Source organism: Schistocerca piceifrons, chromosome X, assembly GCF_021461385.2.
Source record: "Schistocerca piceifrons isolate TAMUIC-IGC-003096 chromosome X, iqSchPice1.1, whole genome shotgun sequence".
Lineage (NCBI taxonomy): Eukaryota > Metazoa > Arthropoda > Insecta > Orthoptera > Acrididae > Schistocerca > Schistocerca piceifrons.
This window is the reverse complement of record NC_060149.1, coordinates 358,118,564-358,141,365: the sequence shown is the minus strand read 5'-3', so window position 1 is coordinate 358,141,365 and position 22,802 is coordinate 358,118,564. Positions and strand designations below refer to the sequence as shown.

General features: G+C 43.4%; 1 protein-coding gene across 1 annotated transcript in view; it reads right to left on the bottom strand.

Moving 5' to 3' along the window:
• Nucleotides 1–4,514, bottom strand: part of LOC124721769 (ADP-ribosylation factor 2) — a 42,949-nt gene extending 38,435 nt beyond the window's left edge. Inside the window, exon 1 of the mRNA XM_047246879.1 lies at nt 4,253–4,514. Within this exon, the coding sequence (XP_047102835.1) occupies nt 4,253–4,319 (67 nt within the window). The 5' untranslated portion in view covers nt 4,320–4,514. The remainder of the gene's footprint in view (nt 1–4,252) is intronic.
• Nucleotides 4,515–22,802: the final 18,288 nt, after the last annotated feature.

Sequence of the window (22,802 nt, the reverse complement as noted above, 5' to 3'; positions counted from 1 at the left end):
GGGGGACTATTTTACCTCCGGAATATTTTACCCTAGAGGACGCCATCATCATTTAACCATACAGTAAAGCTGCATGCCCTCGGGAGAAATTACGGCCGTAGTTTCTCCTTGCAGTACCAGCACAGCAAGGCCGTTTTGGTTAGTGTTACAAGGCCAGATCAGTCAATCATCCAGACTGTTGCCCCTGCAACTACTGAAAAGGCTGCTGCCCCTCTTCAGGAACCACACATTTGTCTGGCCTCTCAACAGATACCACCAACAGCAAGGTCCATGGTCCATGGGGGGGGGGGGGGGGGGGGGAGGAGGAAATGTTAATCATGAATAGCTTAACTCTGATTAAAACCATTTGTTATTTGCTGTTTGTCACATGGTACTACAGTGTTACCACATTGGATGTCAAGGATCTTACAAGACCAAGCATGCTGTGAATAGAGGGATAACAAAGTTTTGGGCACTGTGACCAGCAGTAATTAAATGGGCCGCCAGCAGAGCTTGATACGAATTAGACAGGTACACAACACTATCCTGACACAGTGAACTTAACTGATACCCTGTTACGAAGCACTGGCATTTGCAGGTGACATTCAGACTTTCTGATTGGTGGAATTAGGTTCTGTGGGATTAAGTTTCAAATATCAAGTACTTTTAATCAAACTATATTCATTAATAAACAAAAATAATCAATTTTTGAAGATCTAATGTAACTGGACAGATAAGTCTATTCACAAAGCGGCAGCAGGGGAAAAAACATACAGAAATCTGGGAGCTTTCTGAGCCAGATGCCTTTTATTCTGGAAGAAGGGCTGAAGGAGAAGAAAGAGGGGTCCATCAAAGGACTGGTGAGGTTTAGGAAATGTGAAGAGTTTGAAGAAGACTCCCAGAATCCCAGGTCAGGGAGATTTATTGCATGATGTGATGTTAAGTTTCCTCTGACCCGAGATTCTGGGCAGTTAACAAGAACTGTATTCTGACAATATCCAACTGTGTAATCAATAAAAAGCATAAAATGAAAGATGGTATAAAATGGTATTTAGTAAAATTTGTTTTAATCGTAATATTAAAGAGAAACATATGCAAATATGAGGGTTGGAACTTTAATAGTGGCAAATATTTATTTACAACCTGTACAAAATAGATACATGTTTCAAAGTTTTACTGACCTTCAAGTAGTCACCAGCAATGTATGTAACCAGTTGCCAGTGATTTGGAAGTCGTAGGATACTCTTAGCAGTGCCAGTTGTGTTGACAGTTCGAGCAGCGTAGTCTATTGCCCGACAAATTTGTAGCAGTTCTGAAGCAATGCCGTGAAGTGTTTCCTTCAGTTTAGAAATCGAGGGCTTATGTCAGGGGAGTGCAGCAGGTGGTATAGCACTTAAGCAGCCCCATCAGTCAAACAAATCAGTAACAACTTTCACTGTACAGGCATGAGCATTGTCCTGCGAAAGTGATGGTCAGGTTCTGCAGAAAGTGTTATCACTTCTGTCTCTATGCTGTTTACTTTTGAAATACAACCTATGACCAGCTTCGACACACAAGTGATGACACTTTCTGCAGGACCTGACCATCATTTTGCAGGACAATGCTCACGCACATACAGTGCAAGCTGTCACTGATTTGTTTGACCGATGGGGCTGCTAAGTGCTATACCACCTACTCCACTCCCCTGACTGAGTTCAACTCAATTTCTAAACTGAAAGAAACACTTCACGACATTTGCTTCAGAACTGCTACAAATTCGTCGAGCAATAGACCGCGCCGCTCAAACTGTCTACACAACTGGCACTGCTAAGAGTATCATATGACTTCCACATCACTGGCAACGGGTTATACACAATGCTTGTGACTAATTTGAAGGTCAGTGAAACTTTGAAACATGTATCTATTTTGTAATAAATCACTAAATATAAAAGCAACACATTAATGGGCCTAATGGATGAATGGTTAAGGACCAGATCTGCATCACCAGAAAGTCATTATCAAATGTGTACTTCAAAAGGACTTGCAAAATAAACATTAAAAAGCTGTATGGTGTATTTGACAGCCAATACATTGCTGTGCCTGGGTGCATCACCTCTGCGTAGCAACTATATGATCTATTTGGGCTAGTAAACATATGCCACAAATAACCAAAACACAGCAAGTTCTACGAAAACTTTTGTTTTGCCACCTGTGAGAACCACATCTGTGCAGCTGCAGCCATACCCAACAGCAGAGCACTAACCTCTTTTTAAGACTTAATGTGATACTTATGAATTAACACATGGAAAATGAAAAATTGTAACTGGAAGAAGGAAGGTCAAAGTATAACACCATGTCAATGAGGTTGCAGGGACAGTGCCCAATCTCTGACCGGACACAGAGCAAGTCTGCAATCAGCCATAGCTTTTCCAAACTACTATCTCAACAGTCACATTAATGGATCTAGTTGTCTCAGAGAAACTCTAGACATGGCAGATATTTAAACTTCACTCTACTTGAACGACAGTCCAGTATGCAAACCACTACACCACAAAATTGTCATTAATCAAATGTGACCCTAAGTAAAGTGTTTCATTTCAGATGTATAAATAAGTCATATGACAACTTCAACCTGACACTTGTTTCTCCTCCATTACATCTTCTAAATCAATATCAAATATTTTAATGTTGAAATCAGTTCCTGCACAAATGACATTCTGAACAGAGTTTGAATGCTAGGATTATATGCCCTTTCTTACCCACCTGAGAAACAGCTCACTCCAGTTATAAGCTGACTATAGTTTAATGTGATGTTCAGATCCCAATGCTAAGTTTTTGCCCTCATCCCCTCGTACACAAACAATTTAAACCTATTTTAAGTGATAAGTGTCACCTTAACTGACAATAAAAGTCAAATAATTAAACAGAGGTGACGTCACAAACAACTAAACTTTTAGTCCCCCACTTAACAGTTCACTGGGGAAGAAAGAAAAAAAATTATAGCATATCTGAGCACATGTTCTAGTTCACAGGGAATAATATTAATAGCAATCGCAGACTTTTCTCATGCGACACAGAATTAGGAGTCCAAGAGGAATTTTTGAAACTAGTGGACAGGTTTGACCAGTGACTTTATGTTATTGGCTGCTGTGGCATCACAGTTTGGTGCATATTTTTTACAGTTTGGTTGTTAACTATGACTACAATACCAGAGAGCCACTGTTGGAATCTGTTAACCCAAACTGTAACAATCTGTAGAGGTAAGAAACAGAACAATAATATAGTCTCTGTTGTACGTACAGCAGGTGCCATAATGCAGTTCATTTGTGGTGAACACCAGGGAAATGCAGCCAGTCTACAGAGGTGATTGTTTGCAAAACATTCATGCAAGCCACCTTACAATATTGATGTGTGTGAGACCTGTATCACATGGGTTAGAACAGGCGATGTCAAATAGATACAAAGATGAGCAGCACAAATTGCCACACATCTGTTTGACCCAAGGGAGAGAGTCACGAAGATGATTGAAGGACTGGACAGGCATACGTTTGAGTAGGCAGGCAAACTATGCCATGAAAGCCTACTTAGAAAGTTCCTAGACTATCCCAAAGCTGAATTTCCAAGACGATGGTTTGTACATGGCTGAATTACATTAATCAAATTTTGTTGTAGAAGCACGACTTAAAATTAAAATAATCAGTTTAATAATGTCAAGCACATAGCAACGTTTTCTGAGTGAAATGAACTTTCATTTGTAAACCGGCATTTACCACAACCTCATTCCTTGATCAGTACTTGAAGCATGTAAAAAAGTTTTCTTGTATAACCATTGTCAAACACAATCACAACGAACAGAAAACTGACATCAGACGACTGAGGATGTGGTAAAGCTACAAAATACCAAAGGAAACAACAGTATAACACGAGTCACACGATATGGAACACGTAATCATAAATACCAAAACGATACAAATTCCAACAGCCAAGCATTAACTCGGCGGGATTTCGGTGGATGCAAAGGGCAAACTACGACGAACACTTGGAAAGCACCTGAGTACTGCTGAAAACATTACCACTATACAAACAAGAATCAAAGCAAATGCACTGGCAAGTGAAGTATTACATTCCATGACAGAAATACAGAGGTTTTTCTATTACACACGTAAGATAGGGCAAGCGACCAAAAACAGGCTACGACAGAAAACTTCAATAGAGAGTCAGCATATCAAAATATGAAGATCCACTGTATCACAATGAGTGTGTGTGTACTTTTCACATCACATTATAGCCTTACCCATCAAAATTCTCATCTGCTTCTTCCCAAAGAGTCTTGTCAAAACACTTGATATTGTCAGTCCCATGATTGTAATGATATATTAAAATCGAACTCGTATTCCGTAAATACTGTTACACAGTACTTATTCTTTAACACTTGTGCAGCATTAAAGCCAAGAATTAACAAACACGTGCCACGTCAAGTTGAAACTACAAATCTGTTGTCGTTAACGTCATCGGCTTCAAAGAGCTTGCACTGTTTGAGAAAAATTTGTTGCCCAACCCACAAGGTGCTGGCCGTCTCAAAGACTATCAGTACAAGATATAGCGCAATAACTGAAACATTTCCAATGTGCAACTAAACTGGCGCTTCTTAAGTGGCGACAGAGAAACTACTTAGAGCCAGATTCCATTGTCGTTGCTCGAGTGATGCAACTTCTCGCCATTTCACTAAAAATTAATAGCTTTTAATTTTCTAATACCACGAGCCTTTGCAGCTATTAAGTGGCGTCGCTGTAAATTCTTACGCTTTCAGAATGCTTTTCCATTTCTTATGTCAGTATTCCAAAATAATGTAATGCAAGAGAAATAATATCAGATGGGTAAGTATTTAATTTGTAATTACTGTAGACGTGAACAATTCTTAAAAGTGAGATAATATGTTGTATGAAACCATTTCAGCAATGATGACAAGACACTAACAAAGCATACTTTTACATAAGTATTCCTTTTTCTGTAAATCGTTTACAAACTTGCAGACTACTATGAGCTTTGTCATCCCTCCTAAGCTAGGCTCACTCACGCAACAAAAGTATCGCACAGCTAGTGAGTAGTGACATACTGCAGTTGCATGAGTGACCCCGCAGTTTCCAGTACCGCAACTTAAAGAGACGCCACTTTTGTTATGCCACAGCTAAAGGTCTGGATTTCATTATAATTTCTCTGGATTGTAAGGTGTACCCGGCAGCAGATATAGATTCAGACCACAATTCAGTGGTGATGAAGAGCAGGCTGAAGTTTAAGAGATTATTCAGGAAGAATCAACAGCTTGCGGAAAGAAATCTGATACGGAAGTACTAAGGAACGATGAGATCTGCTGGAAGTTCTCTAAGGCTATAGATACAGCAATAAGTAATAGCCCAGTAAGCAGTACAGTTGAAGAGGAATGGACATATATAGAAAGAACAATCACAGAAGCTGGAAAGAAAAACATAGGTACAAAGAAGGTAACTACAAAGAAGCCATGGGAAAAAGAAGAAATACTTCGGTTAATCGACGAAAGAAAAAGGTACAAAAATGCTCAGGTATATTCAGGAATACAGAAATATAAATCGCTGAGGGAAATAAATAGGAAGTGCAGGGAAGCTAATATTAAATGGCTGCAGGAATAATGTGAAGAAATCGAAAAAGAAATTATTGTCGGAAGGACTGACTCAGCATATTGGAAAGTAAAAACATCATTCGGTGAAATCAAAAGCATGGGTGATTACGTTAAGGGTGCAACGGGAATTCCACTGTTAAATGCGGAGGAGAGTGCGGATATGTGGAAAAGTTTCATTGAAGACCTCTATCAGGGGGAAGATTTGTTTGATGTGATAGAAGAAGAAACAGGAGTCGATTTAGAAGAGATAGGGGATCGAGTATTAGAAACAGAATTTAAGAAACCTTTGGAGGACTTAAGATAAAATAAGGCAGAAGGGATAGATAACATTCCATCAGAATTTCTAAAATAGTTGGGGGAAGTAGCAACAAAACGACTATTCATGTTGGTGTATAGAATGTGTGAGTCTGGCGACATACCATCTGACTTTCGAAAAAATATCATCCACCCAATTCCAAAGACCGCAGAAGTTGACTAGTGTGAGAATTATGGCACAATCAGCTTAACAGTTCATGCTTCCAAGTTGCTGACAAGAATAACATACAGAAGAATGTAAAAGAAAATTGAGGATGTGTTAGATGACGATTAGTTTGCCTTTAGGAAACGTAAAGGCACCAGAGAGGCAACTCTGACGTTGCTGTTGATGGTGGAAGCAAGAGTAAAGAAAAACATGACACGTTAATAGGTTTTGTCAACTCTGAAAAAGCGTTTGACAATGTAAAATGGTGCAAGATGTTCGAAATTCTGAGAAAAATAGGGTAAGCTATAAGGAGAGACAGGTAATATACAATATGTAGAAGAGCCAAGAGGGAATAATAAGAGTGGACGGCCAAGAACTAAGTGCTTGGATTAGAAAGGGTGTAAGACAGGCATGTAGTCTTTCGCCCCTACTGTTTAATCTGTACATCGAAGAAGCAATGATGGCAATAAAAAACAGGTTCAGGAGTGGGATTAAAATTCAAGAGGAAAGGATGTCAATGATGTGATTCGCTGGTGACATTGCTATCCTCAGTGAAAGTGAGGAAGAATTACCTCACCTGCTGAATGGAACGCACAATCTAATGAGTAGAGAATATGGATTGCCGGTAAATCGAAGAAATACGACAATAACGAGAAGTAACAGAAATGAGAACAGCGAGAAAATTATCAGGATTGATGGTCACAAAGTAGATGAAGTTAAGGAATTCTGCTACCTAGGCAGCAAAATAACCAACGATGGATGGGGCAAGGTGGACATCAAAAGCAGACTAGCATTGGCAAAAAGGGCATTCCTGGTCAAGAGAAATCTACTAATATCAAACATAGGCCTTAATCTGAGGAAGAAATTTCTGAGAATGTACGTTTGGAGCACAGCATTGTATGGTAGTGAAACATGGACTGTGGGCAAACCGGAACAGAAGAGAATCGAAGGATTTGAGATGTGGTGCTATAGAGGAGTGTTAATAATTATGTGAGCTGACAAGGTGTGAGATGAGGAGGTTTTGCGCAGAATAGGAGAGAAAAGGAATATATGGAGAACACTGACAAGAACAAGGGACAGGATGATACGACATCTATTAAGACAACAGGGAATGACTTCCAGGGTACTTAGAGGAAATTGTAGAGGGCAAAAAACTGCAGAGGAAGGAAGAGATTGGAATACATCCAGCAACTAATTGAGGACACAGGTTGCAAGTGCTACTCTTAGATGAAGAGGATGGCAGAGGAGAGGAATTCGTGATGGGTCACATCAAACCAGTTGGAAGAATGATGACTCAAAAAAAGACCAGGGTCTCTCAGCCATTCTCCTATTTGTTGTTCTGTACCTTCCACGATCAGATAACATTAGATCATGTGCTTCCTTTAGAATCTACTCCTTAAACTTCACTGGTATTAGTATGCATAGCTCTAGCTTCGTTTCCTTGCACAACAATTTGTCAAATGTGATAAATTGCGATTGCATCATGTACTGATTACAGTCAGTGTCAGCACTCTGTGCTGCCTGCCACTCTGCAAGACCATGACCTGGAACTTTCAACCCTACTACCTTCCTGCTTAATGCATCTGCACTTCTGTGCTTCTTCCCTGGCTTGTGACGTACTTTGTAGTCGAATTCGTTAAGTCTCGGGGCCCATCTTGTCAGCCTGCTAGACGTGTCCTTCAGTTGCAAGAATCACTTCAAAGCAGCGTGGTCGGTCAGTACTCGAAATATTCCTCTGTAAAGATAAAACCTAAAACACGTGGCACAGTAAATGAGGCTCAGCGTCTCGCTCTCTGTTACTGACTAGTTCTTCTATGCTGCATTCAGCTGTCTCGATGTGTAAACTACAGGGTGCTTTTCGCCGTTAATCTCCTGGCTTAAAACACATCGCAAAGCGTGATTAGATGTGTCACATGAAAGGATAAACTCCTTCTGAAAGTCTGGCAATACTAGAACTACGCTGGATGTCAAAACTCTGTTTAATTCTTCAAACACATCTGACACTCTTCTGTCCATATGAACTGAAACCTATCCTTAGCAACCGCTTGAGTGGTTATGTTATGCTAGGAAATCCTTTCACGAATTATCTGTTGTACTCTGAGATTCCAAAAAAGATTGCAAGTCTTTAATCGACATAGGCACTGGGAACTCTCACACAGCTTGCACTCTTCTTACTCCATCTTTACTAACTATGTAGAACTTTTCTAATGCAAAAGGCACTTCTCTGTGCTCAATGTCAGAGGTGCAGCCCTCAATCTCTTAAGCACTTCCTTCATACATTGTCACTGCTGCTCCACGCCTTTTGAGAATGCAATGATATTGTCTAAGTGAACTGTACACTGGCACGGTCTGAGACCTCTCAACGCACTATCCAGTAACCTCTGAAATGTTTGAGGTGGATTTTTCACTCCAAACAGCATTCTCTTGAACTGATATTGCCCCCACGGTACCGAAAATGCTGTCTTCCGCCAGTCTTTGGGGACAATTTCCAATTGATGGTAACCACTCCTCAAATCCATAGTCAAAAAGTGCCAATAATGTCCCAAGTTACCAATGGTCGCAGTAGTGATAGGGATGGGGAATGTATCAATTATGGTATGCTGTGCAGGTGACAGTAATTACAGTAGAACCATGCCTATATTTTTTTGTTAGAACCATGATTCCTGCACACTATGGAATACTGTTCTCTTCTATTATTTCATCAGCTAACTGCTGATTAATAAAATCTTCCATAATCAGCTGCAAATACATAGGCATGCAATATGGTTTCTGATACACATGTGCTTTGTCCCCTGTTGGTTTTGGTGTTCGAGTCACGAGTGTTGTTGGCAAGGTGGGAAAATTATATCCTCAACTTCAAACAGCATTTCTTCCCTCCGCTTTCTCTCTATTCGTTTTGGATATTCCACTTTCCTACATAATGCAGTCATAATGGCAGCTCTTGGTTGCTTGCAGTTCACACTCCTTCAGTACCACTCATCCAGAATGTCCAAACTCACTTTTAACACAAACAGATGTGATTCACTTCACCAGAGAATCTTCAGTGGTAACGGTGTAAGTATTATGAGTAGTAATATGTATTTTGATTATTATAGACTTAAAAAAGGTTTTCTTAAGACTAAGGGAAGTCCAGCAATGGCTTCATGCCATGGGGTGTATTGAAATTTTTCTGTGCTCCCTACTTGCTACATTGTATCTGTCTAAAGAAGTGGTAATATGCAGCTCAGAAACACAACTACTTTTACCACTTTTTGCTTAGAGACAATAGATCACACAACTTTAAATACTCAAGACACAGAAGTTAAGTAGCATCAAATAGCATCTTGTAGTGATATAAGAATTGCGAGACAGAAATGAATACAAATGCCAAGTAGAATCAACATCAGGACATAAGTTGTTGATGACAGTGGCGGACTATAATATAGAAAAAAAAGGCAGAAACAAAAGAATGAGTCTCCAGTGGAAACTTTAAGTTTGATGCCACAACTGACAGAGATCATACCATAGCAAAAAAAAAAAAAAAATGTTCAAATGTGTGTGAATCGGTCCTTAGACGTACACACTCCTTACTCTAACTTGTGCTAAGAACAACACACACCCATACCTGAGGGAGGACTCGAACCTCAGGCGGGAGGGCCGCGCAATGCGTGACATGGCGCCTCTAACCACGCGGCCACTCCGCATGGCCAATTTTTTAAAAACCACGCGTTTGCTCTAACACACTTTATTCAGCAAAAAAATAGATTGTACAGGATTAGGCAATCCAAAATCACGTAAAATTCTACAGAACTAGTATGATATGCCTTCAAGTGGATGTGAGAATATGGGAGGGTAATCCCAAAAATAAGGTCTCCTATGTTTTTATATGCACATAGTCCTGTTTATTTCTACAATGATTTAAATCAGTTTACGGCTTGAACATTTAGCTATTTTTCGACATAATCACCGTTTCTGTCGATGTATTTTTGTAGATGCTGCGGCAGTTTTTGTATGCCCATGTCACACCAGCTCGCCGCCATGCTGTTCAGAAAGTTATGAATCTCTTCTTTCATCTCGTCGTCGGAGCTGAATCGCTTTCTAGCCAAATGTTCCTTTAACCTAAGGAACAGGTGATAGTCACTGGGCGCCAAGTCAGGACTATAGGGTGGGTGATTACGATCCACTGAAACTGTTGCAGGAGTGCAACGGTTTGCCGAGCGATGTGTGGGCGAGCGTTGTCATGGAGAATGTGTACACCCTTGCTCAACACTCCTCCGGTTCTGAATTGCTCGTTTGAGTTTTTTCAGAGTCTCACAGTACCTGTCAGCGTTAATTGTGGTCCCAGTGGGCATAAAGTCGACCAACAATACCCCTTTCCAGTCTCAAAAAACGGTTGTCATGACATTACCAGCAGACTGTGTTTGTTTGAATTTCCGTGGCTTTGGCGAAGGAGGATGCCGCCATTGGCGTGATTGTTGCTTGGTCTCAGGTGTAAAGTGGTATGCCCAGGTTTCGTCACCTAAGACAATTGAGTCCAGAAAGTTGTCCTGTTCGGCAGCAAGGTGGTGAAGAAATGCGCGGGAAGCATCAACTCGTTGCCGCATGTGGTCCTCAGTCAGCATGCGTGGCACCCATCTTGCGCACACTTTCCGGTAGTTCAATGTTTCCGTTAAAATTCTGTGAGCGGTGCTTCGGGGAACCTCAGGAACCAACGTGCAGAAATCATCCAGGGTGATCCGCCGATCTTCACGCATGCTTTGCTCAACCTTCAACACTGTCTCCTCAGAAATTGACGTTCTCCCGCTCCTGTGTTCGTCGTGAATTTCGGTCCGACCAGCTGCAAACTCTCTACACCACTTACGAACATTTTTGACATCCATGCACGACTCACCATACACTTCCGTCAATTGGCGATGGATTTCAATCGGCGCAGTGCCCTTTGCGTTCAAAAACCGAATAACGCGCGCAATTCGCACTTGGCGGTAACATCCAACGATAGCTCCATTCCCAACGGCTGCCAAGCCAAGACTGAGCGCCTCAGCGTGGCGTGCGTATGTTTACACATAGCGCGTGAAGCACTCTTCACAACAGTGTGACCAACTGCCACACAAACAGAGTTCTGTACTTATAAAAAAATAGGAGACCTTACTTTTAAGATTACCCTCGTATAATGAACAGCTATTTAGAGAAAATATTGAAAATAATAAGAGTATGGAAAACAGATACTGTCATTAGTAGTCTATGTATGGTCATCTCAAAACTGTCATTTTTAATCTGGACGTCACTGGAACAGCAGCAACAGCATCAGGAAATTTAGAGGATATCGCAGATTTCCTGCACGGAATAACAACCTGCAGTTGCGGCCTAGTTTTTTTTCCAAATGTTCGGCACCCAGCGCTATTTTCGGCAACATACGGCGCTATTTAGGGTTCCGTGTCTAATTTTTATGAAGACACACATTTCATTAATATTTCATTGATTCCCCTGCACTTTTTAAGAAAATATGTGTAAATATTTGTTTCATTACTGTTCTCCCCCATATTAGGAAGACGATGTAAATATTGGTTTCGTGACTAATTTTACAGATTTTTAAGACAACACACATACATATGAGTTTCGCTGCCGTTTTATACATTTTCAGGGAACACACATAAAAAATAAGCTTTGAATATTTAATTTTTTTCTAGCACTCTACAAATGGCTACATTTTGTCAGAAAGAAACACGTAAAAATATCTATCAGACAATCATTCCTTCATGGTAATCTAACAAACTACATTGATGTTCAGCGATAAACAATTTTTAGTTAGCAACAAAATGTGCACAAGGCCTGAGTTATGCTTGATATGAACTTCTCCTCACCACTTTTTGTATATTACACAACTACCAGATCCTCTAATGCTATATGATTATACTGGATTTTGTGAAAACGAAAAAAAAGGTGGAATGTTTCTACAGAGAAAGGTATGTACTTCGCTAATATGCTCCATATTTATGCCGCTACCATCAGGATAAAAATAGTCGATCTGCGTACTGTACTAAAAAATATTAACTTTTAGTACTTCGTTCAAGGTCTCCAATTGCACCGCATTGCATGCTCCAAAGTGCTTGTCTCGATGTCACGGAGGCTGTGGAAAGAGGGCTATCATTATTTCTTTATCTAAAACTGGAAAAAAAATGTGACGGGTCCTCTCCCCAATCTGCACGCTGCCGAAGGCGGCTTGCCCTCGCATGTGGATAAACAAAACATTCCGATTCCAGAGCTTGAGCTCTCTCGGCCGGCGACTGTGCCTCCCCACTCCAGCCCTCCCTCATCCCATCCCCCACCCAGCGCACAGACGGCAGCCAGCTTCTATGAGCGATGAGCGTATCTCGATCAAAAAACCGGTAATGCACCTCCTTCCCACTAGCCCTGCATATTCGAACAGACCGCATACGCGAATTTGCACCCCTCCTAGTCGCTTCTATTGCGATCTGCCTTTCCGTTGGTGCTTACTGCACTCGTGATTTTAACTATTTCTGTTTGATTAATGATGTATTCCCTCGTCACCTGTACTTCCCTACGCTCATCTCTACTGTACAATCTCACTTTCACATGCATTGTTTCTTTACTGATTAGTTGTTCATCATTTTTAAAGCCACACGTTTCTTGCTCTAGACTTTCACAAAGTGCTCAGATGTTTGCGGAAAATTCTTCACTTCGCGACCACATACAGTAATGATATACTGACATGTCTTCCATAGAAGTGTCACCATCCAGTGATAATCGTGTCTGTTTTTATTCTAGCAGTGCACTGTGTTCATATCCTAGTTTCTGTTCACTATTATGAACATTTCCGCCTTTCCTTTATACACTCCTGGAAATTGAAATAAGAACACCGTGAATTCATTGTCCCAGGAAGGGGAAACTTTATTGACACATTCCTGGGGTCAGATACATCACATGATCACACTGACAGAACCACAGGCACATAGACACAGGCAACAGAGGATGCACAATGTCGGCACTAGTACAGTGTATATCCACCTTTCGCAGCAATGCAGGCTGCTATTCTCCCATGGAGACGATCGTAGAGATGCTGGATGTAGGCCTATGGAACGGCTTGCCATGCCATTTCCACCTGGCGCCTCAGTTGGACCAGCGTTCGTGCTGGACGTGCAGACCGCGTGAGACGACGCTTCATCCAGTCCCAAACATGCTCAATGGGGGACAGATCCGGGGATCTTGCTGGCCAGGGTAGTTGACTTACACCTTCTAGAGCACGTTGGGTGGCACGGGATACATGCGGACGTGCATTGTCCTGTTGGAACAGCAAGTTCCCTTGCCGGTCTAGGAATGGTAGAACGATGGGTTCGATGACAGTTTGGATGTACCGTGCACTATTCAGTGTCCCCTCGACGATCACCAGTGGTGTACGGCCAGTGTAGGAGATCGCTCCCCACACCATGATGCTGGGTGTTGGCCCTGTGTGCCTCGGTCGTATGCAGTCCTGATTGTGGCGCTCACCTGCACGGCGCCAAACACGCATACGACCATCATTGGCACCAAGGCAGAAGCGACTCTCATCGCTGAAGACGACACGTCTCCATTCGTCCCGCCATTCACGCCTGTCGCGACACCACTGGAGGCGGGCTGCACGATGTTGGGGCGTGAGCGGAAGACGGCCTAACGGTGTGCGGGACCGTAGCCCAGCTTCATGGAGACGGTTGCGAATGGTCCTCGCCGATACCCCAGGAGCAACAGTGTCCCTAATTTGCTGGGAAGTGGCGGTGCGGTCCCCTACGGCACTGCGTAGGATCCTACGGTCTTGGCGTGCATCCGTGCGTCGCTGCGGTCCGGTCCCAGGTCGACGGGCACGTGCACCTTCCGCCGACCACTGGCGACAACATCGATGTACTGTGGAGACCTCACGCCCCACGTGTTGAGCAATTCGGCGGTACGTCCACCCGACCTCCCGCATGCCCACTATACGCCCTCGCTCAAAGTCCGTCAACTGCACATACGGTTCACGTCCACGCTGTCGCGGCATGCTACCAGTGTTAAAGACTGCGATGGAGCTCCGTATGCCACGGCAAACTGGCTGACACTGACGGCGGCGGTGCACAAATGCTGCGCAGCTAGCGCCATTCGACGGCCAACACCGCGGTTCCTGGTGTGTCCTCTGTGCCGTGCGTGTGATCATTGCTTGTACAGCCCTCTCGCTGTGTCTGGAGCAAGTATGGTGGGTCTGACACACCGGTGTCAATGTGTTCTTTTTTCCATTTCCGGGAGTGTATGTCATATATTTCACCATGATTACGCAACCCTGATACAGCAGATAATTGACCACAAGTACTCCTTATCCGACGCTAACGCTGTAGCAAAGTATACCTAGGATCATGAACAAAACCAAAAATATATGAAGCTAAGAATATTTTCTAGGAATTATGGGATCTAACACTGGCCTCAACACTACATATGTGTGGCAAAAGTCGTTGCTCAAGCTACCAGCCAACAGTTCTCCCATTACTAGACATACATAAATCAGTAACCTAACATATAGCCTACTGATCTACAGCAATAAACAACAAGTTCGTTTCTAAAAAGTCTTCGTCATACGTAGCCATTCTGATTCTTGACAATCACAGGTGGAATACGCACAGTGTTTACAAGTGTCACAGAATTCGGGTAGAGACTGGTTACAAGGTGGGCTATAACTTACATCATCTTTATTTTGAATGCATATCCTGAAAGCTGTAGTTTTTAATGAATCGTCAGCAACGATCAGTGAAATTGGATTTTCTGATCACTGTCATAAAGTTGTTCATAAGTATTGGGGCTAGGCTGTTCCCACCCCGAAGTACCGTTATCCAAGATGGCGGTGATGACGTCAATCAAGATGGAGGGTTTTGGCGGGAAGTTTGAATTTTGGCGGGAAAGAGCCACGTCCCCCTCGCCCAGAAAAAATGGCGTGAAGTTCAAATTTCAACATGATTATGCGTCAAACCCCAGTTATCTCTACTAAGCAAAGAAAATGGCGGGAAAAAAGGACTTATCTTTATTCTTTAACAAATTTTAACCAGGTCTGGACTCCAACTGGCTTAGTTCATATCGGTGCCACCAGAGGGCACTCTCCTGACTTCAGGTGATGACGCAAGTACCGTCATTCGAGATGGCTGCACCCGATGTATCCATCACGAGCTCAAGAGCCCAACTGGCTTAGTTCATATCGTGGCCACCTCAGGATGCTACCGTGACGTCGGTTGATGACACAATATTATGTGCTCTCTCTCGCGCCCGTGGGCATCCAACCGCTTATGTCAAACACCCTCGGCCGCCACCTCCATACACACGCCATACATAGTCTTCTGTAAATATGCTAACTAAACTAACTCCCACATCACGCATCTAACCTATCAATTACCTAAGGACTTAATTCCATTTCAGTTTTAATCATATTCAATAAGTCAATTTAAAATTTCAATATTCAATTATCAAGTGAGAAGTTCGACATTTTCCCGCTTTCAGCCCGCTGTTCATTTATGACATATCACCCCCCACCCCACCCCACCCCTAGAATGCTGCACTCCTTTTGGCTGCTGCATTAGTCACATGATTCGGCTTCATTGAAACTAGGAGTTGGGATCAATTTTCACCAATGCCACACCCACCTGGACTTGGAATCAAATAGTTAAACTCTCCACCACAATCCTCATCCCAGCACCACACCCCGTTACTGACCCATGTTGATGGTCTAGCGTGTACTAACATGCACTAATGTGCACTAACCTGTACTAACGTGTACTAAAGTGCACAGCACATGGCTCCATCCAAGATGGTGGGACAAAATGACGGGAAAACAGGTCTGAACACAAGTCTTTATTTTGCAGGCCGTGTCTCCACCACGAGGCTTACTGTCCAACTGACACAGTACACATTACTGCCATCAGATCGTACTGTCATCCCTTCTATGACCTAATCCCAGATTGTGGTCTGTAGGGGCGAGAATTATGCTAAAATTACCCAGGCTGCTCTATGTTGCTGGGGAGAGTAAGGAAGGAAACCACTCTTTCAAACATTTTATTTAGAGATCTAATATATTTATCACACTGAGGTAAAACACTCTCCATCTTATCCTTGTGCTCACAATACACACTCTACAGACACACAAACAAATCCTAATTTACGCAAATAATTTAATTCCAGACATTCACACCCCTCCTAAATAATTCAGCACAGGTATGTCTAGACACGCTCAGCAGCGGCATCTCATTCATACTTCTTTTCTGAGAAATTCCTATCCAAATACGTGTTCACCTAAACACAAGTGCTGCCGTGATCGGGCGGGAGCGCAGCCGCGAGCTGCCCCCGAATGCAGGCGAAAGTTGGGTCTATACAGTGTCCCTTATACCCACGTCACAAAACTGTAGCCGGTCGGTGTGGCCGTGCGTTTCTAGGCGCTTCAGTCTGGAACCGCGTGACCGCTACGGTCGCAGGTTCGAATCCTGCCTCGGGCATGGATGTGTGTGGTGTCCTTAGGTTAGTTAGGTTTAAGTAGTTCTAAGTTCTAGGGGACTGGTGACCACAGATGATAAGTCCCATAGTGCTCAGAACCAACAAAACTGTAAGGCGCAGCCCCACTGTCGAGACACCTCAGGCCAGCACTGTCTCTACCACGGATGCCAGAATAGAGCAGCATGCTACCACCTGACAGAACAAACATGACGTGTTCAGCTGTGTTTGCCCGCCGCAGTATGGCTCACGCCGCGTCTCCCGGCTATACGTCCGAGTCGCGGCTCGCCGTGTAACAACGTTCCCAATCTTATTCAACGCTAGCTTTCTTCTCAATCTTATTCAACGCTAGCTTTCTGTATGTCCGAGCTTGTATGCACGGAAATTCCTACTCTAACAGTATCTCCTTACGAAAATAACATCTAATGCACTCACCCCATCGCTCCTACCGTCTTTCCCCTCCAGATTCCAACATACGCAAACGTTCCCTCCACCATGTACAGACCCCTATATCCCAGCATAAACGATGGAGCATTCTTATTTGCTCTTATCGAATTTACACGCCCAATTGCTTATGCAGCCAGTATCGTAGCACGATCCACCTATTCTTTCTGGTGCTTTCAGCCATTATATTACACACCGAGCGAGGCGGCGCAGTGGTTAGCACACTGGACTCGCATTCGGGAGGACGACGGTTCAATCCCGTCTCCGGCCATCCTGATTTAGGTTTTCCGTGATTTCCCTAAATCGTTTCAGGCAAGTGCCGGGATGGTTCCTTTCAAAGGGCACTGCCGATTTCCTTCCCAATCCTTCCCTAACCCGAGCTTGCGCTCCGTCTCTAATGACCTCGTTGTCGCCGGGACGTTAAACACTAACCACCACCACCATTATATTACACAGAACGCAAAATTGCATTCATGGTTAAACCTGCAAAATTCTCTCCCCATTATCAAATACATACCAAACACACACGAATATTGCAAGCCCGGAACATATTTACCACTCTAACTACAATTAAATATTACTATTCCTGCTACAGTCTGACACCAACCAATGTACACGTAATATCTCCTCATGACGACTGTACGTCAGTATTTATAGCTTAGTAGAGATAGCCGGTGTGTGACATATTATCATGTTGGAATTTGAACTTAGCGCCATTTTTTCTGGGTGAGGGGGGCATGGCACATTCCAGCCAAAAACCGCCATCTTGATTGGCGTCATCGCCGCCATCTTAGATAAAGGTACTTTGGGGTGGAACCAGCCTAGCCCCAATAATTCCGCATTTCTGTGCCACGTTCCCGCACGTGCTTATATGTAAACGTTATTTGTCCTACATTATCGAAATCATGTTGCAGCAGATATTAATTTCCTTTCCTATTCTTCTGTATATTAATCTTGTCAGCTGTTTGGATGCATGAGCTGTTAAGCTGATTCTGCGATGATATTTTTCCGAAAGTCTGATGGTACGCCGCCAGTCTCATTGATTTTAGACACCAGCCTGACCAGTGGTTTGGTCCTACCTAATGATTTTAGAAATTCTGATGGGCTGTAATCCATCCCTTCTGCTTTATACGGATCCCAAGTCTTCCAGAGGCCTCTGATATTCTGACTCTAATACTTAAGCCCCTATGTGTTCCTTATCGACTCCAGTATCTTCATCTGTCATGTCATCAGACAAGTTTACCCCCTCAATAGTCCTTCAATGTACTCTTTCCACCTATTCGTTCTCTCCTCTGCGTTTAACAGTAGGATTCCCACTGCAGTCTTAATGTTACCACCTTTCTTTTAATTTCATCGAAGGTTGTTTTGACTTTTCTGTAAGCTGAGTCAGTCCTTCTGACGATCATTTCTTTTTTAAAGATTTCTTTAGGTTTCTTTAGATTTTTCCTGCAGTCATTTCGCCTTGGCTGTCCTGCGCTTGCTATTTATTTCATTCCTGAGGTATTTATGTACCCTCATTCCTATCTTTCCGTGAATATTTTTGTACTTCCTCGGTCAGTTCCTTGATCAGTATCTCAATGTAGTCACTTCGCAAGATGTATATGGGATGGAGAAATATACACTGAAGGGCTAAAGAAACTAGTATAGTCATGCGTATTCCAATACAGAGAGATGTAAACAGGCGGGATACGGCGCTGCGGTCAGCAACGCCTGCATAAGTCAACAAGTGTCTGGCGCTGTTGTTAGATGGGTTACTGCTCCTACAATGGCAGGTTACCACGATTTAAGTGAGTTTGAACGTAGTGCTATAGTTGGTGCACGAGCGATGAGACACAGTATTTCCGAGGTAGTGGTAAAGTGGGGATTTTCCCGTAGGACTATTTCTTGAGTGTACCATAAATTTCAGGAATTCGGCAAAACATCAGATCTCCGACATCGCTGCGGCCAGAAAAAGATCCTGCAAGTGCGGGACCAACTACAAATAAAGAAAATCGTTCAACGTGACAGAAGTGTAACCCTTCCGCAAATTGCCGCAGATTCCAATGCTGGGCCATCAGCAAATGGCAGGAAATGAACCATTCAACGAAACATCGATATGGGCTTTCGGAGCCGAAGGCCCACTCGTGAACCCTTGGTGACTGCACTACACAAAGCTTTACGCCTCGCCTGGGCCTGTCAACACCGACATTGGACTGTTGATGTCTGGAAACATATTGCCTGGTTGGACGAGCCTCGTTTCAAGTTTTATTGAGCGAATGGACGTGTATGCGTATGGAGACAACCTCACGAATCCATGGACCCTGCGCCAGCAGGGGGCTGTTCAAGCTGGTGGAGGCTGTGTAATGGTGTGGAGCGTGTGCAGTTGGAGTGATATGGGACCTCTGATACGTACAGATACGGCTTTGACAGGTGACATGTACGAAAGCATCCTATCTGATCCCTTCATCCATTCATGTCCATCATGCATTCCGACGGACTTGGGCAATTCCAGCAGGACAATGAGATACCTCACACGTCCATAATTGCTACAGAGTGGCTCCAGGAACACTCTTCTGAGTTTAAACACTTCCACTGGCCACCACACTCCCCAGACATTAACATTATTGAGCATATCGGGGATGCCTTGTAACGCGCCGTTAAGAAGATATCTCCACCTCCTTGTACTCTTACGGGTTTATGGACAGACCTGCAGGATTCACGGTGTCAACTGTCTCCAGCACTACTTCAGACATTAGTCGAGTTTAAGCCACGTCGTGTTGCGGCACTTCTGCGTGCTCGCGGAGGCCCTACACGATATTAGGCAGGTATACCAGTTTCTTTGGCTCTTCAGTGTATTTACTCACAGCAATTAGAAAAGCAGTAAAGAGATAACTTGTCATCCTCCTTTTATCAAAGTATCACTTACACCCCACATTCTCGCCAGTCACGAATCTTTTAGTCTTCTATAAATGGCATTTGCTTCTACCTGATTTTGACGAATAAGGCTGGCTCTAGACGTCGTCAGCCAAGTCACGGAGCCCTGCAAATGTTCTCGTTGCGACACGTTGCGACAGCACCGTTCCGTTAGTTAGAAGGCTGACTACACCTCTACCCGTCACTGGCGATGCAGATAACCATCACAACTAGAAAAAATAGCACACTAAGGTACAGGAAGAAACTCACAACCTTGCAGATGCGATCGTATTACAGACGAGACAACTGCACATCTCATATTTTGCTGACATCATCATCAGGACTTCCTAATCTCCAAGATCATTCCAGGAGTTTTGACATCCTGCCAAGTGCCGAGGTCAAGGAGGGAGGGCCTAGCTACCACCCTGCACCTCTGCAAATTTTGCATGAAGAACCCTCCCCTCCATCTGTAGCACTCCCTGGTCTGCATTCGTTATAGCGAGTGTCGACTATAGATCGCGTGCATGTCATATTTCTCTGACATCAGAACCCTCACTGTCTACACTTCAATAACTTGCATGCTGAACGACTTCCTCCCCCTCCCCCCCCCCCCCCCCCGCCACCCTCACACCTCTTGCACGCTCGTGGTATCTTTAGTGGATGCTTTCGTATCATACTCCGCTATGTGTTATATTTCGCATCAACGCTTTCTTATCATTCCGGGAACAAAGAAAAAGCGCCTCCCACCCCTCGCGCATTGCCAGCTGTCGACACCGTCAATTGTGGAGCTCCCAAACTGCTTTCGAGCAATGTGTTCAGTGCTTGGGTGTTTGTCACAACGCCAAATTAATTTAAAATACCGAACGATATGACGACGTCATATATTCGTCACGTTAGAGTAACATACATAATTCTAAGTGCTCATGTTTTTGTAATAGCAAATTATTGTTGACCTCAAAGGAATGAACGACGCCACACACCAGCATAACATCCATGAGCAATATAATGCTCGAAAGTACCTGTAGCATTTATCAATCAGCGGCGCGGCTCTGAAATGTTCCTGGGATAACAGACGGCCAGAACGAGCTGTTATTTTCTGAACAAGAATAATTAAAAAGCATTTTTTGTGAGTTTTAAAACGAATGGAAAATTAGCTTTCGTAAAGTACTCCAAGGTAATTCTGCAAGAACACGGACAGCCTTACGCGGGAGATATCGAGATCGTAAACATGCTATATCTTCGTTTTGCTCTACACAACGCAGTACAGTATTTCTGGTAGAATTATTACTTCTCATTTGTTCCGATGAAGGCTGCGATCAAAACGGACACTAGTGATAATTATGGCGTACACGTATCATGATTTTTATGTAATTTATAGGAGAAACGAAAGTAACATTGGGTGTCCACTCCTCCCCCAAGGACACATAACTGAAGCACTAGTAGTTTAGCAGCAAATGAGCCTACGTACATCACCGCAAATAGTTCTTATGCTAATATTTTCGTTATCAGTCGAGATTGTGGTTAAGAGGGTCAATATAGGCTACATAAATGATTTGTAAGATAGGACACCATCTCAGTCAAATTGTGCTTACAGGACATATGGTCGTTAGAAGATCATAAAGAAATGCAAAATTTCCTCCTAGTGTGATGATACTCCCTTATGTAACAGGAAGCCACAAATTGTTCGATATCTTTGTCGGCAGACATAGTTAGGAATCGTAGCTTCTACTGTGATTGTAGCAATCGAATTATGTAACATTGAGCCCCCCCCCCCCCCCCTCCCGCCGTACACAGCACCAAAGTCAGCTTCTATCTTCTATTAATTTCGTAAGCATTAAACATATACGACTGGATGCGTGGTAAATGTTTTGCTAATTTCAGCCTGTCCTGAGAAACACGCCGCTGATTGTGAGGTGCCTAATCCCCAACTTGTTAAGACTTGTCGAGACGGCGACTTTAATGGGAAAGGCAGCACCGCCGGAATAACACTGCTTGTGGGTACCAGACCTGCATTTGATATGTTTCTCTTGTTTTAATGTAACACTCCTGTGTCGTATTTGTCGGAGTCTGCGTAGTTTATGAAAGATGCATACAGACAAGGCATAGTTAATAATAACACTGCTTGGAGGGGTGGTTTACCTGTGCACGAGTAGACAAATTGCAGAGCGTCGTGAAACACCAGACTTCAGTAGCCGGCCGGAGTGACGTAGCGGTTCTAGGCGCTACAGTTTGGAACCGCGTGACCGCTACTGTCGTAGGTTCGAATCCTGCCTCGGGCATGGATGTGTGTGATGTCCTTGGGTTAGTTAGGTTTAAGTAGTTCTAAGTTCTAGGGGGCTGATGACCTCAGAAGTTAAGTCCCATAGTGCTCAGAGCCATTTGAACCATTTTTTTTAGACTTCATCAGTTCTGTAAGGGATCTGCTAGCCGACACATGGTAGGACGCTGTAAAACATCGTTTATTAGCGTTTAAAACACTTATATGTTCTAAGACAGAGGTAAACACGTACCTATCAATAACTTCGTTCACTCTTATGCTTGTGACTTACATCAATAAATATCCTATATAGTTTGTGGACTACAACTGGAAGTCATCCACGTTAGTCACCTCCAAGTGAACATTACACTCCACCAAGGAAAGTAAGCTGATTACGCGTGAAGTTACCTTAGAATGCACTTACTACAATGTAAACTGTCAAACTGCAATTTTGGAAATGGGTTCAGCTATCACTGTCCAAAGAGCTTTACTATAGTGCTTCTCTGTCAAACACCTATGTAGCGCGCCGGGCACGACCAACACCGACTCAAAGGAAGGCCTTGGCGCTTGTTCGTGACGTCACGTTAGCTAGGCACGGCGAACGCTAGGTCTGTTGCAGGCATACTCACAATCGTGGTGTCTCCCTCTCTGACACAGGAAAATGT